Source organism: Ciconia boyciana, chromosome 1 (genome assembly GCF_034638445.1).
Source record: "Ciconia boyciana chromosome 1, ASM3463844v1, whole genome shotgun sequence".
NCBI classification, from domain to species: domain Eukaryota; kingdom Metazoa; phylum Chordata; class Aves; order Ciconiiformes; family Ciconiidae; genus Ciconia; species Ciconia boyciana.
In genome coordinates this window covers 3,561,880-3,580,578 of record NC_132934.1, presented here as the reverse complement: position 1 = coordinate 3,580,578, position 18,699 = coordinate 3,561,880, and the positions used below count along the sequence as shown (strand labels likewise).

Genomic DNA, 18,699 nt, shown 5'->3' with positions numbered 1-18,699 from the left:
AGCAGATCAAGCATGCAGTGATCCAGGATATGCTGCAGTGAACCTTCTGCTTTGAGCCAGAGGGTCCTGCGAGCCAGGAGACGAACTCCTAGCTGACAGAGGTCCCCTTTCTTTCATAGTCCTCAGTACATGACTACTGTGCCATACCACTGTGGTTCCCCACCAACTTTTATAGCAAGAGATACTCCTGGCTGCAATGGATTTGTGATCTAAATTAGACATAAATAAAAGACCAGCCCTTCGCTCTGGGCTTGGACAGCACCTAGCACAGTGGGTTTATGACCACTGCTCCCAGTACTACAGAAAGAATAATTACAGCTTGAAGTGTGGCTAGCCAGGCTGTACCTGGACTGCAGACCTCACCCCAAATTGAAAGAGGTACAGAGCTAGAAACAGAGGGAAAGGGAAGGAGATGACTGGGTCCTTCCTGTCCCTCACCAGGGAGAGCACGTCAGGTGTGTGCAGCTTTCACATTCATGAGCCAATTGACAGATAACATCATTTTTGAAAGCATGGTTTACACACGCTCCCCTGGCGATCCCTGATTGATAAATTAGACACTCATGAGCCACGTGCTAATCAATGTAAATCATTAGTTTGTAACAACACAAGGCAAGCTCGGCAGAGCTCATTTTTCAAGGTAATGGCCTGCCAAGTGATCAGTGTTCAGCAACAAGCCCTGCCAGGCGATCTATTAACAGGCTGCTGGCATTCACCTATGGCATAGGGCTGAGGCTTTTGCTGTCCAGTCCCCGCCAAGGATGGGGTTGTGCTACTCGGTGCAAGAGCCAGAGCCTCAAACCTGCTATTCCTCCTCCTTCCTCTCCACAAGGCATCACAGCACCTGGCTCTTCCCCGGGCTCTGCTGACAGTGGCCACCTTGGTCCCAGACATGTGGGGTGCATGTGCTCTTGCTGCCCATGAACACTTGTTCTCCACTTCCCCCAACCCTGCAACCTAAAATAAAAGTCATTTGAGACTGCAAAATTGTGTTTTGCCCTCTATCAGTGGAAAGTGAAGGAGGGCACTCAGTCCTAGGAAACTTCATGCTGACAGCAGTGGCATCTCTAAGAGCTGATGTCTGCATCAGGCATGTGTTTGGCCAAATGAAAGAGGCCACTTGAACACTCTAGCCACCAGACTTTACATCCAAACTTTTGGCTTCAGGCTTTTACAGGTGCTGCCCAGCTGAGTGAGTACTTTGGGAGAATGAAGCTACATCAGGTTCCATGCTCACAGAGGGGATCCTGTTGCTGGATGCTTGTATTTATGACCCCAGTGGGTAATTTCAAAGGTCATCCTAGTGCCACTCTGTTCGTGTGCACTATGATGAAGCTTTTGGATCCTGCAGCTGCCTCTCTGCAGCACACCTATGGCTACTCTACAGCTATAAAGTCATCTCCTGCTCCGCACAGCACCTTATTGCATGAGCTGAAAGGGAACCCCCTGGACCTGTTAGCTCTGTAGGTCTTCTGATACATCATGGAGTTGTTCCAATTTTCCAGGGTGCAGGAGTTCAGACGTACATAACGCCACTGGCCATGGCAGGAAAGGTACAGATCTCCAAGCACTTTCCTTTCTCCCAGACTGGTGGAATTTCACTTACATGGGCAACAGTTTGGGGAGGGGACAGCTATTTTTTAAACATTTACCCTGTTGCTGCTGCCAGTCTTGGTTCTTCATAAACAGAATGTAAAATAGATGCTTTCAGTCAGAGTGGGTTTTGATTGAGATTAAGGGAACCACAATGCAAAACCAAAAAGTATTAAAATTAAACTTTTACGTACAAGAGCATGTGTGGCAGCTTGTGAGGTGCACAACCCAAAATGCTTGCCTAACTCTGGTCAGCTCTTAAGCAGGGGTCAAACTGTACATCAAAACAATTCAGACAAGTAGCACTACCAGAAAGGCTCAAAGCCCTGCATGCTTTTGGTTCAGAAATACCCAGAAGTGTAGGATGTGTGTGAATGGGACTGACCAGAGACAAAGATATCAACATAGTTGTCCTGGAGTAGAAAACCTTACATGGAATTGCTCAGAAATTGAGGCAGATAGTAATACGGGATGGTATGAGGACAGATGAATTGCAGCATGGGCTGGATCGTGAATACAAGTCCTTTTATGTGTCTGTTCATGGAGCTGAGGGACCAGATTCCTCCCTGAGATGAGCTCATCCTGCCGTGCCGGGAACGTGGTGACCCGGAGGGCTGGGAGCCCCACGGCGGGGGGTGCAGAGCAGCACCACAAAGGGTCCTTTGACTGCGGCCAGACGGGGTGAGCTTTGAGACACCCACGGATCCTCATGACACAGTGTCACTTGAGAGGAAGCCAGCTGCCCTTTGACAACGGGAGGCATGCACGCGTGCGGAGGCATGGGCACCCGCATGGACACATGGGGAGGAGGGCACGCAGGAGCACACAGACGGGCATGGGCAGCAGAGCACACATCAACACAGTGGCATGCAACAGGGTGGAAATATTCGAGCAGGCAGGGGTGTGGAAGCACCCAGCAACACATGCATGCACGTGTGCACGCAGCTTGTCCACCAAGGCTCATCTGCCTGGACTGAGGATGCGCTCACCAACGCGCCACGGCTGAGTCACAAGCAAGGGGATGTGGGGTGATGTGAAGATGAGCACACGCATGCAGCGAGTGTATATTCACATCCAGCAGAGTCTGGGATGGGAGCACACGTGGACAGCACAGGCATCCCCGCAAAAGGACCTGCTCCCTGTAGCAGGCAACACAAGGAATCTGGTCTGAAAAAGGGCATTTACACACACTTTGGGTGGTGTGGGGCCCTGTGCAGCTCCAGGCATCAGCGAGGGCAACAAGCTCAATCATAGCCTGTCACATTCAATCTTGGAGATATACAGACACATTTGCAATTTCCCTTTGCAGTGTATCAGAGGCGGGCTAAAGCTCCTGCTTTGCTGAGGATTTGGGCACTTTTGCTATTTTCTCTGAACAAAACAAATCAAAAATCGTATCCCAGAGATTATATTGCTGGTCAAGTAAGATTCTCTGTTCTTGCACCAATATTTGTGTCAGGTACTGCTGCTCAATGACTACAAAGAGATGCAGAGAGTGATGTGCTGTGAGTGCGTAAATGAAAACAGAGAAATCTGGGGGCCGGACCTCTTTGCTCACTCCCTTGCTAAGAGCTATGGGCTGGATGGGTGGATGGAGTCATGATTTGGGAACAATTCCTGTCAGCAATGCAGGGACACGTTATCTCCAAGACCAGGGGAAACGGGAACCTGAAAGAGAAGCTCGCCAAAGAAATCAGCCAGCCCAGACTCTCTGTCCAGTCCTTTTTGTCAGTTGACATCCCTGGGGCTAAGGTCGAGATAATGAGGTCCCACATATCTCTGGGCCCCAGCCCCACTAACAAGGTTGTGCTCTGCAAAGGTTATTGTAATTCAATTGCTGACCCTTTCAGCTCCTGGGCTTCTCAATGCCAAGGTGACCTATTAAGAACTTAATATCAGATAAAAAACATCCCTTGAAGCCTTTCTAACCTTCATAATCTATGTTTATCCACAGGAAAAAAAAAAAAAAAGAGAGAGAAAGAGTGAATGCTTATCTTCCAATATTGCCTCAGATAAAAGGGAAGTACCATCTGAGGACAAAGCTCCACATTTGCCCTTTCTCCCCTTTCATGCAAGCAGCCAGAAAACTGATCCAGCGCTGAAACTGTGGATGAGGCCTCTTCCATTCACCTCCCATAGACAGATCCTCCACTGAAGGCTGCTCGTCTCTGCCAATCCACCAACAGTTCCTCTGCTTTTGCCTCTAATGTCTGACCAAGGGACATGTCTCTCTGCAGGCCAGCCTCAGCACAGACCACCTTCCTCACCAGCCAGTCCCAAATGAGTAGCAGTGGTCCCAGCAAGTGCCACCTCTTCCATCAGCCAACCTCCATCAAGATGAAATCCCTCAGCAGCCGTCTCTGCTCAGCTGTGTCTCACTGAGGCCTTCGCCTTCCCAAGGTGTATCGGGTTTGCGTGGCAAGGTTTTGGTAGCCGGGAGGCTGCAGGGGTGGCTTCTGTGAGAAGCTGCTAGAAGCTTCCCCTATGTCCAACAGAGCCAATGTCAGCCGGCTCCAAGATGGACCCAGCGCTGGCCAAGGCCAAGCCAGTCAGCAATGGTGGTAGTGCCTCTGTGATAACATATTTAAGAAGGATTCAAAAAAAAAACCAACCTGTGCAACTGCAGCTGGAGAGAGGAGTGAGAATATGTGAGAGGAACAACCCTACAGACACCAAGGTCAGTGAAGAAGGAGGGGAGGAGGTGCTCCAGGCACCGGAGCAGAGAACTTCGGCACTTCAGCCCGTGGTGAAGCCCATGGTGAGGCAGGCTGTCCCCCTGCAGCCCATGGAGGTCCACGGTGGAGCAGATATCCACCTGCAGCCCGTGGAGAACCCCATGCTGGAGCAGGTGGATGCCTGAAGGAGGCTGTGACCCCATGGGAAGCCTGCACTGGAGCAGGCTCCTGGCAGGACCTGTGGACCCATGGAGAGAGGAGCCCAGGCTGGAGCAGGTTTGCTGTCAGGACTTGTGACCCCGTGGGGGACCCACGCTGGAGCAGTTCCTGAAGAACTGCAGCCTGTGGGAAGGACTCACATTGGAGAAGTTCATGGAGGACTGTCTCCCATGGGAGGGACCCCACGCTGGAGCAGGGGAAGAGTGTGAGGAGTCCTCCCCCTGAGGAGGAAGGAGCGGCAGAAACAACGTGTGATGAACAGACTGCAACCCCCATTCCCCATCCCTCTGCCCCACTGTGGAGAGGATGTAGGGAATTTGGGAGCAAAGTTAAGCCTGGGAAGAAGGGAGGGGTGGGAGAAGGTGTTTTAAGATTTAGTTTTTATTTTCTCATTACCTTACTCTGATTTGGTAATAAATAAACTGATTTCCCAAGTTGAGTCTGTTTTGCCTGTGAGAGTAATTGGTAAATGATCTCTCCCTGCCCTTATCTCGACCCACAAGTTTTGGAGGTTTTTTTCTATCTTATTTTCTCCCCCTCTGTCCTGCTGAGGAGGGAAGTGATAGAGTGGCTTGGTGGTACCTGGTGTCCAGCCAAGGTCAGCCCACCACACAAGGCTTCCTCTCATCTCCCATCAGCCGGTCCCTCATGAGTGACCTAAAGCCCTCTCTCATGCTTTTTTTCTTCCAAGGCCACCAGAAAATTTGTTGGTCCTCTCCAGCATCACTTGCCTGGATTCACCTGCAGTCTCCAGCACTGAGCTACAAGATTTTTCTAGTCACTACCAAATGGAGAGACAGCCACCCCTCCAAACTCCTGCAGAAAAGACCACACCGAACACATCCGTGCACAGTTCCTCCATCTCCATCTCCTCAGTCCTTCCTGAAAGGACCAACAACAACCTCAGCTGCGGCAGCTTCCAAATGGCCCCATGCACCCTATGCAGCCACTTGGCTTCATCGAGTCCGTCCCCCTAGGATCCCCAAAACATCCAGCTTCCTGTGCTGAGAGCTACTGCTGTGCCCTCACAGTAATTCAGCCACTTCTGAGCAAACGTGAATGGCGGGAGGAAAGCATTAGCAGCCATGGCTCTCGCTCCACCTTAGCTAAGAGAGTAAAGAGAGGAGGGCATAGGGGCTCTCGGCTGTGAGGCAGGAGGATGAAGGGCACTAGGATATAGAGGGGACATGCAATGAGAGAGAAGAAAAATGGTCCCAAGCCCAGAGAGCAAAACCCTGCTTCCCCATGGTGAAAACATTGGGGTGAAGTCCAACATGGTGAATTACATCAGAAGTCACTGGATATGGAGAGTGGAGCCGTGAATATCACCAGTCCTCCTTCCCAGCAACCGCCTTTGCACAGCCTCTTACTCCAGCCTGAGCTGGTAACACTGAATGCTCTCTATTCTCCTTCATCCTCTCATTTGGCTCCAGGGTTAGAGCAAGTGACTTAGAAAAATCAGAATCTTAAACCTTAGCTGAGCTACGAACTGGCCATATAATTTGAGAGATGTCACCTACCCTGTTAGTGCTTCAGCCTCCATATTTTTCATTGAAATACCTATGGATTGGATGATTTTTAGGGGACAGCTTCTGTAGCTGCAGGAAAGGTTAAATGGACGTTCTTGAGCTATGAACTATAGACTCAAAAAATACCACCAAAGTAGCTTGCACCACTGTGCATCTCTCAGCTTAGAGAGTGACACGGGGGAAAACAGCTTATTGTATGATCACACACACAGTCGTGGCTCTCAGATCATTCTTAGGGGCACCTCCAGAGAGGGCTGGGGAGAGTAAAAATTGATTGGTATTGGAAGTCTTCAAATGAAAATTATTGTGGAAGTGAAGTAATTATTACCTCCGATAGTGTAAGAATATCACGTATCTCCAGACCCTTAATCACAGGGGTTCCTTGTACATCAATCAGAATTAGCCAAACGTGTATGCAAAGCCCTTGACTGAATTATCTAAAAGTAATTCAAATAAATTTAAAAATAATGGCATAGTAGGCACATTTTCAACACCAGTAAATCACCAGCCAGGACCATCAGTGTATAGTCTCCCTGTACAGAGACACAAGGTGGAAATGTAGCAGTTGAGGACGGCAGAGAGTGATTCCTCCCAGCCAAGCGCAGGTCTATGGTCTGTATATCAACCCAGGTCTATGGGAGCAAAGCTGACCACCCCACAGAGGAAACAGAGCCCTCCATGTGCACTTAAAAGGATTAGGAGGTCCTAAAGGAGCTGTATGGCACAGAGGGCAAGGCACAAGGCACAATCAAGAGAGAATTAAGAGAGCCAGAGGAATTTAGCAGGTGAGTGCTGACATATTATTCCACTTAGACAGAGGCAGGGGATTCCTGGAAGAGGAGAAAGGCTGCCTGAGCCATTCAGGTTGAGGCCTGGCTGCTGAGCTGGGAATCAGATCCTAGATCAAGCTGTTGGGCAGTTTAAGTTGCCCCATCAAAGGAGTTAGAACGGCTTTCATGAGTCTACAACGATCCTGTAGCATGGAAGAGGCCCAAAAACCTCTTGCCTGACGGAACTGCTGGTGAAATATGAAATGTAGGGACATTCAGAAAGCAGAGAGCCTGGAAAAGCTGAGCACAAAGGAGGCCCTGAGGGACCATCTCTAGGAATGCTTTGGCTAAGCCAAGTGGTATACAAGGACTACAGCCCAGCAGGGAAGTCAGAGCAGAGCTAAGAAGAGGCACTATCCTTCCAACAGGCCCAACTTGCAGATCTGCAACTCACTTGGTGCCCCATATCTTCCCCCAAACCCTTTATTTACTTTTCAAAGTACCAGAGCAATGTCCTGTCTGAGGCAAGACAGATAGTTACCTCTCTTCTAATGTAAGAGATGGAGATGTCTGAGCTCTAAAAGTAGCATCCCATAAGGAGTTGCAGGAGTCCTCCATCAGCTAAAGGTCTGTGGCTTGCTATTTACCTCAGCTCATTACCTCTGTACAAGTGTCTCATACCTGGCCATATATCAGTGGAGAGCAATAAACAGGTCTTGCCTGAAAACTTCTGGGGACAAAGCGCAAACGCTCCTGTGGTGGTCGCTAGCAGAGTAGAAACCATACCCCAGACACTACTGCTGCAGTTGCGTGCTTGGATGGCAGAATTTGGGAAAAAGCCCAGGGCTGCTTCCCAGAGATGCTCACTGAAACACTGCTGTGTTTCAAGTCCCTGGGGTGCCCAAACAGGATCTTCTCCACTATCCTGAACATGTCAAGCAAGGCAGGGAGCACGCAGCAAAGCCAGCTGAAACTTTGGTGATGGGAAAGTGATGGAAGAATAGCCTGGGCATGATCTTCTTGTGTCTCCATAGCCCTCACCTATCTCCCATGGGCCAGGGAGAGACAGCAAGAGCGTGTCACTCACAGGAGACAAGGGATCACTTTCTTCTGGGACCTCAAGTTAACCCAGGCAATGAAACTCTACCCAAAGCCATTTTGACCTAAGGTCGTGGTGCAAGACAAAGCAAGGTCAGGAGTTCAGCGTCAATACAACAAGTGCCAGTCATGACACAAAAGACTCAGGGATCAGATATACCTGCCAAGCCTGCTTGGGCGGGAGGGTATTGAGATGCATAATTACTCCCCCTTTCATCTGTGCTGTTTTTCCCCTCGGTTCACACGGCTCTCCTGGCTTTGTCCTTGCACAGGTTGCCTCCAAGCAGGGTCCTAACCAAGGCACCCCTCCATAGCCACACAGCACAGATGGTGGTACAGTAGTTGAATGATGAAGGATGTAAGAGCTTAACCGCCCCTTTCACTGAAGCAATGGCTCGGGCTTCAGCAGAATCTCACTCCTAAGAGCAACCAGTTATTTCTGTGATCACCCCCAGGTTTGTGTTGGAGTAATTGAGGGTACTCCAGATTTACACACGAGTAACAGCAGGCACTCCGGAGGAACTAATGTGGACTGGTGACTTCAAGAAAAGAAACAGGACCTCAAACCTCCAAAGTAGGAGAAACTCCTTTTCCTTAAAGTTCTGCCAGAGTGGGTTAGTGCTGGTGTTTCATATTCCTAAAGTTTGGGGTGTTATTTAGTGAAATTCCAAGTCAGGGAGATATAATATGCAAAACCCCATGCATTTTGAGGTATACAGTGATCTTCATCCAAACAACAGCTTGAAACATCTGCAATATTGAGGATTTCCTTGAAAACAGACCCCTTACTGGAATTACCATTTGCTCACTCTTTCCCAAAGCTTGATCTCCTTTTGAGGGAAAGTCTTCCATGTTTCTGAGGTTTTGTTGTGGTGAAATTAGATAAGTTTCATGAAACTGAATCAAAACACAGTAATCTCAGGTTTGGAGATCTTCACACTCCCTTGAGGATTCTTCACAGAGCCCTCAGGAAAACAGATTTACGAGTGCCTGGAACTCACTTGTTTTCTTCTCTCTCTACAGATCTCCCTCATAAGACAGAAGGGAAGAAAAAAAGGCTTTTTAATAGTTACTTAACAAACCCTTACTAAGTTACATCCAAGGTTTTCTTGGTCCATGGGAGATGGCAAAAAAAGTAGAGGAGATGAGCGGCAATGCCTGTGTGTCCAGCACAAAAGGAGGGGGAAGAAGAAGGGGTTTGGGACGGGCTATCAATCGTTTTGGTCACTTCTAGCCCAAAATGCTCCTTTTTTGGCCGAAGCTTCTCGACGTGTGCAGCAGATGGCGCAGCTGCAGTAGCTGTCCCACTGCCACCCACTGTCCCCACTGCCACCCACTGTCCCCATGCCAGCCCCAGGGCCATCTGAAAGGGCTTCCTTCACTAGCTGGTGGTCTCATCCTGCCCTTTTTTTGGCTGGGCCCTACACCATAGAGTCCCCAGGACTGAATTTTAGCACTCTCAGAGCAGTTTACAGTGATGAAAGCAGGCCACCAGCTGTCCCAAAGAGGGGGGACATGTCCACAAAGGTGTGCAGGAGGCACAGCTCCGTTACACAGAGATGGATGTGCCATAAAACCCTGCATTGGTGCCTCCTGGGACACTGGCATCATTCACAGCCCTGAACTCAGCCTGAGCCCTCCAGCCCTCCTTGGGATGTTTAAAACAGGGCAAGACAAAGGACAGGCAACAAAACAGGCCATGGGGAGCAATCCTGCATTGGCTCAGGTGCTTCATTTCCATACCAGGAGGGAAGAGCCATGTCCCCGGTGCAGGGCTCGCCTCCGCAGGCGATGCCAGTCCGGGTGATGGAGACCAGAGCCCGACCAGCTGCCCCAGGAGCCAGGAGCCGACCTCCTCCCGCCTCCTGCACCCTTCTGGGCCCAGCTGCATTCATCAGAGCAGACTGGCGCTTCTCATCATGGCTGTAATGGTTCCCACTGGACTACTATTTCTGTCCGGGAGTGACAGAGGAAGGCAGTGTGAAGCCTTTATTTTTGGGATTCCAGGCTATCTTTGCAGGCTTTGTGGTTTAAAGAGACATGCCTGCTCCCTTTATGACAATCGACTGCTTCTTCTCTCATCTTCAAAGGCTAAAGCTAAAACTTATTACACTGCCAATTTTGTCCTGGGCCAACAACCCCCCACTCCCCCCGCTTTGTGTTGAGAAGCAGAGATGATCATGCCTCTCCTTTTTCTTATATTTTTTTCTCTGCTTTTTTTATGCTCTCCTGGAGGAGGACTCGATGGTTGCTTATAAAGGGGAGAAACTTGTGTTTGTAACACGGATCTCTGGGCAGCTGGGAAAGAAAATAGAGGGGAAAATATTATTCTTCGTGGAAGCATCTTGGCAGTTGGTAGCAAACAATCTACAAGAGGAGGGAAACAGAGTAGGAAGGAGAAAGAGTTAAAGAAGTTTTTTTGGTGAGGAGGTGGCCGTGTCCTATATCTTTGTTTGCAGTTGCCTTCCCCCACCCGTCCCCCAAACTAGGAGCTCTTCAAAGCTTCTTGCCCTCGGCCCATGGCCTTGGGCACGGAGCAGAGACAGCCACAAGCAGGCTGCCAGCCAGCCAGCTGCCACCTTTGTCCCTGTGGTAGCACTAAAAAGCACATCTGGGAAGCATCTGGGGGATTTGTTTCCCTTTTTTTTTTTTTTTCTTCCGAGAACAGTCGCTTTTTTCTTTTTCCTGGAAGCACATTTTTCAAACCCAAATTTGCCCAACCCTTCTGTGAAAGTCACTGCATTTCTTTCCGACAGCCACAGGGTGTCAGCAGCTATATGGAGTGGGTCCCCTATAGGAATCCCAACTCCCTGAGACGCCTTAGCACTGGAGCAATGCTTTGGGGTGGGTCTCATCCTGCCCTGTCTCCCCATCAGAGTTTCCAATGAGCAAAGGAGAGCCTTGTCCCACAGGCTGCTGCCCAGGATTTGCTCCAAGCCCCCAGCACACTGGCACAGGACTTTGGGGATTTTAGGACAGGTAATGTCAGTTCTTTCCCGGTGGAGAAACGATCCAAAATGATCCATAAGCTGGTGGCATGTCCTGGCACAGCAGGGCTTTGAGGAGCAGCTAGGGGTCTGGGAGGGAAAAAACCCCAAAGGCGACAGGGGTGACAACGAGGTGGGCTAAATTTCCAAATTCCTGTGTCTCTGAAGATCTGAAGCCAACTCCTAGGAAATATAAGCAAGGGGACTTTGGTGGGATTGGAGACAGCTAATTCAGACCCCAAAAACCACCTTTACCACCTCATTAGTGCATTAGTTGCATGTTCCTGACCAGCAACAAAGAGCTTTGCCATGTCCCATCCATGAGTTAAAAACTGCCCTTTGGCTTTCCAGCTTCACCTAGGGAGGAAAGCAGCAGTGAGAAGTCCCAAGTCCATATGCACAGCCAGCCATAATCCCTGGTGTCTGAGAGGAGCATCAGGAAGTGCAGGGGGTCGAGTCCTGTGCCAGTCCCACGAGTGCCCTTTGCTGTCTCTCATCCCATTTTGTGCCTCGAGTGTCCCATCTGGAAAATGGGAGCAGTGAAATCTCCATTCCTTGCAAAGTCTGAGCAGCACAGGAAGGACTTGTGTTGAGGATGGAGCAAAGTGGCAGAAGCCCTCCAGATCCTGTGTTTCTCCCAACAGTGTTCCCATCTGCTCCCCAGACCATGACAAAACAAGGCGCCACTTCTAGTAACCCAGCTCAAAGTGGAATATTTTGAATGCAAAGACTAGGGAGGGGCAAACTAAACCAACCTGAAAAGAAATGGATGAGGACTGAGCAGCCCCGCTCTGTCTGGCTCCAGAGATGTCTTGCTGTCACCAGTTACCTGTGTGCCTTCCAGGCATGCATTAAACGCAGGATTCATCTTGTTTAACATGGTCTTCCCGAAAATTAGACATCTCGCCTAATGAGTCAGGCAGGCTTCCCCTCTAGTCAATGGAAAGAGACAGGTTTCACCACGGGGCGATTTGTGCTATCCTAAATAGGTGTCTCAGGCAGATGGAGTGAATTGCTTTCTGGAGGTGCCAGTCTCTCTCCATTATCTATAAAATGCAACTCATTTTGATTCAATGCTGATGACCAGCATTAGGTAAGACAAATTTCAGCCTGAGTGACTGTCTGGCATGTCTCACAAATGGGCCATCCACCCTTTCCTTGCTGTCCATGTGGGAAAAGGTGTGTGGATGGTTTATTACAGAAATGCTTAATTTTGAGGGCAGTGTTTGTTTGCTCAGCATGTCATATTACAAGAAGAAGGTTGAAGAACTGTACTTTGATCTCTGTCTATCTTGGGATGCTGTGCTATTACACAACTATGAACCAACTCCTGCAGAGCTAGAAGAGCTGCAGACATAGAGCTGTTTCTTCTTTTAGATGAGCAGAAAACTGTCCACTGGGCAGCTTGCAGATAAGAGCTAACAGAGCTTGCTATTAGTGCAGAGCTGCAGTAGGAAACAAAGGATTTGCAACACCATCCTTGTCACATGCATACATGCCTTGTCTGAGCTGGAGCTTCCCATGAATTCACGGTTTCCCAGTTATATCACACTGCTGCAGTATAGCAAGGTGGCCAATTCACAGTATATCAAGGGTAAAAAGAGTCTGTTAATTGGTCGGGAGTGGTAAGAGTGCTTATAGACTGCTCAGACAAACCTACGTTGAGTGTATGCCTTTAACCAGAGAAGTTGTGTAATATGCTCTGTACTCTCTAAAATCACCTCCACCTTGTTTGTGTTAAGCTTCAACCATGAGCAGCTTGTGGCCAGTACTGAGGCATCTTATTCATATATGATGAAGGATATAGCCAGCTCCACAGTGTTGGAATTTGGTCTGTGCAACCATACGGGCCCATCTGTAGCTCATGAGTCTTTGAATCCCAATGGGGTCAGTTTTCAAACTTAAACCCATTTGCAGGTCCCCATGACCCTGGTTCCTGCACTTTATGGTTGGAAATAAGATGCCACAGGCAACTGTAAGCATAGCTTTAGGTGCAAAAGCACATTAATCAGCCATGAAGGAACCTGGAAGAACCTGGTTATGGCCAAGCTCCTTGCTGCCCCATTCAACACCAAGTGCTGTACTGTACTAACTTGGTTAGAAGGTATTTTTGGGAGTGCCTCTTAAAAAGCATTGGGTCTGTCCATCATTTCCCACAAGTCTCTGCTTCATCTACATGCAAATGCCTTACTCAGGGGAGCTCTGTCCAGTTCCCCTTGGGGACCTCTCTCCCCACACTTGTCAATGTTTTTCTCACCATCAGCATGTACTCAGTAACAGTTTGGATCCCCAATGCAACACTTAGCAATCGGTAAGGGACACCTTTCTGCACCTGACCAGCACTGAGCTCCCCTGTCTCTCTGCAGCAGTCCAAAAAATCTAAGCAAAACATCCTCTACCTCACGTTGTCCCATCATGTTCCTCCTGATGGGGACCATTTCCAACATCACTGGCAGAAGCAGTGTGTACCAGGCAGTGGGTTGCCTCCCGACATCTGCCATGCACATTTCCCATCCCCTGCAAGGGGCTTTCAAAGCAACCCTCTGCTGGGATGTTTGTACAAACATGTGTATTTACTGTGTCAACACACATTAGAGAGCAAACACATTAAAAGGAAAAGGAAACAGACTACGAGCTGAAGCCTCTTCGAACCTTGCTCCACCACAGCTCTTTCCTGGGATCTCAGGTTGATGGTGAAAGCCCTCATTCCCAAAATCTCACTCCTCCTCTCCCCAGCTTGTACCTGCCCAGGCAGCCACAGGGACCAAGTCTCTCTGGCCAGCAGACATCTGTATGCTGGATACATGCCTGAAAATGGAAAATTGAAGTGTCTTTGTGATAGAAGGTTCCTTGGACATTTTCAGTTCAAAATCAGGAAATACAGCTGAGATGGAGCAGGGAGTGCAAGGGATACAGCGGTGCAAGGAACAGTGGCAAGCAGAGGATTGCTGCAACAAGCACATTTTGGTTCAATCCCTAGTCCCAGCCATCTCCAAACGCTGTTCTGCCTTGCCAGCCGCAAAGATTAACTTGAAGGCATCCTCCTCACATGAGTCCCATCAGCCCGGCCCCTGCGGAACTCTGCCATGATACATGATCCCCAGGCAGGAGACAAGTTCGTACAGGCAGAACCAATATTTAACAAATCTCCATTTTTTCCAAATAGGCCGAGGATTTCTGGGGTTATTCATTCTTGCGATGCTGCATCCGGGAAGGGCAGCACTGAGATGTACATAAAAAGATGTTTAAAGAAAAACAGTTCCTTCTGACTTGTCACATACTGGATCCAGCTGTTGCTTGCATTCCCTGCTTCCTCTTCAGCTTGGCGCACAACTGCACGTGTGTGTGCGCATGAACACACAGATAAGACAGGCAGAGGTAATTATAAAGCTGAAGCCACCTAGCACTTCCCAGCTGTCAGGCCCAGAAAAAAACATCATGATTTAAATGCAGAGACATCTACCACTTAAGTAAAAGTAGAATCCCTGTTACAAGATGTGAAGAGAGCAGTTTAAATGTATCTCGGAGAGGACAGTGATATAAACGCTTGCTGGTAAGTCCATCAAAACCTTAGACACAAAAATAAAAAATATTGAAACCAAAATCCAATGTCGTGGGGAAAATCCCAGTGTTGTGCCACGTGAAAGGTTTGCTCAGCCCATCCCACAGCACTGATGGCAAAATCATCTGCTAAACTCCATCCCCTTACAAGAAATGCCCCCAGGACCATGCACCCAAGCCTGTGTTGGTATGATGTACAGTTAATAGCCAGTGCAGCAGCAGCGTATGGCAGCACGCTTATATGGGGAGCAGGGATCACCCCATTTGCAAGAACCCAAGTCCAGTGCAGGTCTCTGCAGCACTTTGCATTGCACAGCCTTAAAATTCCCACACAAGACTGCCTGTCAGAGGAAAGCCTGGCTCTTGGGAGGGGAGCAGCAAGGAGACCTTAAAAGAAAAATCAATGCCAAATGATATGATTGACACTTCAAAGGGTGTTTGGCACCTTGCCGAGGAAAACTCTCCATTACTTTGCAGGACCAAGCGTACAGGAGAATTCCCTGACCCAGATCCACTTGACTGCTTCAAAACCATCCTGCCACGCTTGTTCATTGCCTCATGGATCCTGCTCATGGGGTATTCACTCTGCGCAGGACAGAGTCCTGGATGCCATGGGATGCCATAGGATACTGGTGGTGAGAGAAGGAGTCCTTCCCATAAAGAGATACAGGGGAAAGCATATGTAGGTGAATAAATTTCAAGAGATATCACCCATCTGCTACCTCTGGGAATTCGATGCCTAATTTTCAGAACACTAGATCCAGAGTTACTCCAGAGCAACGTAAGGCAGCCTGAGCTTTTGTAGGGTGCATCAAGCTACTGGGAGCTGGGGGAAGACACGCCCAAGCCCTTTGGCTAGGATTAGTTGATATTTCCCTGGATGACCAGGATAAAGGAAGAAGCTTGTTAAATCAGGAAAGGCTGTGAGCACTCTGGAGAGCAGAGCTTGGAACACAAAATGATTTGGATGAATTGAATAAATGGTTCAGAAAAAGAAATGGGATTGAACTCAGGGAGGGCAAATACTCTCAGGTGACAATAATTGAGTGCACAGAGGCAGACAAGGGGAGCACGGACTCAGCGACTTTGCAGGACTGAGGCAAGGGAGGTAGCGTACACAATGTGCTTAAGTCTCCTGCAACAGTGAGAACAGTGAGTTCCTGCAGGAGATACAGCTCCTCTGCTGCAAGGGACAACCGGCACGTGTGCTTGTGAGCATGTGGCACAGTCCAGCTGCCCTGATGGTACTGCTGAGGCCATGCGTGGGGCACTTCAGGAGGCCAGCTGAAGAGGACAAGACTCATGGGGGACCTGGGGAACCTGAACTCACATGGCAAGGCAGGAGGAACTGGGGCTATTTAGAGAAGATGGAGGGGAAGCAGGATAATCATCTTCAAATGTGGAGGAGAAAAAAAGAAGAGAATAAACCTTTCGCTGTGTCTGGTGTGGGTAGTCTGTGGATAACAGTAGGGAGGCTGGCTTTCGATGTTGGAGAAAGGGTAAAGGAGACATGGGACAGCTTGCCTGGAGAGCCTGGAATTTTGATGAACAGGCTAGAGAAGCTTCTGTCAAGGGGGATACAGGTAGAGTTGATCCTGCCTTCAGGGGGATTGTCTAGACAAGCTCTCAAGTTTCTCCCAACCTTATTTTCCACCATTTACTGTGAGCACCCCCATGCACAGGGGGAGGTTCTGGCTGGGACTGGCTCTGCAGCTGCTGCTTTGGAGGAGAGGAGCTGCTCCCAATCCTGCCGAGCTGGCAAGGACCCAAAGCCGCCTCCTAGAAATGACAAATCCCTGTTCCTCACCCCTGCTGGCTTCATTCAAATAGTGGATACTGTTCAAATTAGCAGCCACCTGCGCTGCCAGGGAGATACAGCACTCATGAGTGCATTTACCCATGTGCTGTGCTCCCTGATACATGGTGCTACATCCCATTGCTCCAGGAGAGCACCCTGTTTTTCTTAGTGTCACAGCAAAATGAAGCACATTCTGCTTCTTTCCTCAGACACCATGGGACATGATGGCTGTGGTTTCCTGTGCACATGGGGAAGAAATGTGGCAAGGTTTTGGAGGAATAATGTGGTGTCGTGTTGTCACAGGTTTCGGCTTGGTGTCACAAGTTTCTGCTTCAGCCTTGTCCATCTGCAGCCTACCTGGCATGATTGAATAGCACCAACACACTAAAAGATTTTTGTATGTGACAGGGGATGTGAATCAGGTGGAGGACGTGAGGCAATGGAGAGCAGTTCCTAGGGTCCATCACAAATACCACCACCAGGTCTTTTTCCCAGCAAGGACCAGGACAGCACAATCCATGGAAAAGGTAACAACACCTGCAAAAACACCCTTTTTGAGATGTCTGCCCTGCCACCACATGCTTCTTTTACAGGGAGTGTGCAACAACACCCTGCAAACAGTTCAACATCTTTTGCTCCCCAAACAACACATGGCAGCCACACAAAAGTTCTCCTAGGTCAGGCTGAAGACAGGTGCATCCATCTGGGTGAAATTTCACTTCAGGTGCTTGATCTAAGGATGACTACACTGGTTAGCCATACAAGAACCTCCACATACCTCCATCCTGACACAAGGATGGAGAAGGACTGCAGGAATCCATCCACACTCTGCACCTCTCAAACCTCCCTGATGATGGATTACATTAAGTTGTGTTCATTGTTAATAACTGTACAATTTACCTAACAAATTCAGAGCTTGTAGTACAGCTTCATTAATATGTTTAATTTATTGTTACATTTCCTTCAGGTTAATGGTTTGAGAGTCCATTCAGAGTTTAATCTCTCCAGTTATTATAAAGTGCTTGTTTCTTGTTAAAATGCAAAATGGAGTCAACCGAGGAGATTTACAGATGATAAACCATTCAGAATAAATCCCTCTCTCAGGTGAGCTGGGGGAGTGTGGAAGGGGTGATGAACACTAACCATTTTAGATACTACAGACACAGACGATGCATGTCAGAAATGAGCAGACCTTCTCAGCTTATTCCCTTTGGATAGTCAGAAAACCAGAAATAAGACTAGTTTACCTTGAACTCCCATCCCAGAGGGAGCAGGCCTGAGCTCCAAAACTTCAAACAAGTGAAGATCATACTCCAAATCATGCCATGAGGTCACCTTGCTGTGCAACAAGTCCATGTCCTGCCTCTCTAGGCACTGGCCACAAGCCCTGCAAGGACTTGGAGGACTTGGAGGCTGCTCCACATGCCGTGTGGTCACCAAACACCTCAACAACAACCCAAGGGGGACACCATCTCAAGAAGGAAGGGAAGTGTGCCCTGATCCTCTGAGCATCTTCCTGCACAGGCACTTTTCCTTCAGCTGGGAGAAGGGGGGAAAGTTTTGCATTCTGGCGGCAGCTTCTTTGCACACCCGAAGGAATCTCAGCACCTTCTGTAGATGGAAGAACCAAGGAGCAGCACAGGGAAAATGGGTTTTGATCCTCGATGCCTGGGTGTAGGACCCAGCTGGCCTGACTCTAGGTGGACATGAGGAATAGCTGGCATGTAACCAAGCACCATGGGTTTGCCCAAAACAAGCAACAAATAAGCTAGTCTTCCTATGATACAAGTCATGCTGAATGGCCAAGCTTGTACCTGCCTGCAACCACCCTGAACAGATCAGTCCTGCAATACACCATTCCTGCATCATTTGCACTGGTCGTCTTTGATAGTTATTTTCCTCCTCGTGGATATTTCCTTCTGGTAATTGTACAAGGACAACAACAGTGCCCATCCCTGTGCAGCTTCGCTCCCTCAGCACACAGAGGAGAACATGTTCAGATGAATGAGCCATGCACCTGAGCATGTACAAAATTAATGTATTTGAGACTCATGAGACTCAGCTGACATGCACCCTCTTTCTAGAAAACAAAAGACTCATGAGACTCAGCTGACATGCACCCTCTTTCTAGAAAACAAAAGACTCATGAGACTCAGCTGACATGCACCCTCTTTCTAGAAAACAAAGACATCACATACAAACCAAATGATTCCAATAAGTGCAAATAAATGCATCCAGGACATGCTGGAGTTTCAACTGGTTTCACTGGCTCAGGAAGACACAAATTCCTGCAGCCGGATGATGCAAGTGAGGATATCTCTGTGCTTGCTCTGTTTATACACTCTATCCACATCTGCTGATGGCAACTCCTAGAGACAGGACAGAAGCATAGATGAGGGACCTTATGTTTAACCACTGTGGCCATTCCCGAGTTCCTGTCTGCAAGGGGTTTTGTAATTAAGGCAGTGG

The 18,699-nt window shown here is 48.8% G+C and overlaps 1 protein-coding gene across 6 annotated transcripts in view; it reads right to left on the bottom strand.

Moving 5' to 3' along the window:
- Nucleotides 1-18,699, bottom strand: part of PLXNA4 (plexin A4) — a 431,262-nt gene that overhangs the window by 239,318 nt on the left and 173,245 nt on the right. Inside the window, exons 3-4 of one of the 6 annotated variants that reach the window (XM_072865238.1) lie at nt 14,417-14,440; nt 11,627-11,647 (exon numbers count right to left, since the gene is read on the bottom strand). The exons of 3 other annotated variants lie outside the window; for them this stretch is intronic. In XM_072865238.1, coding sequence (XP_072721339.1) covers nt 11,627-11,647; nt 14,417-14,440 — 45 coding nt within the window. Of the gene's footprint in view, nt 1-8,451; nt 8,472-11,626; nt 11,648-14,416; nt 14,441-18,699 lie in introns of all 6 variants that reach the window. 2 more of the 6 variants (XM_072865153.1, XM_072865069.1) reach the window with 2 other exon arrangements.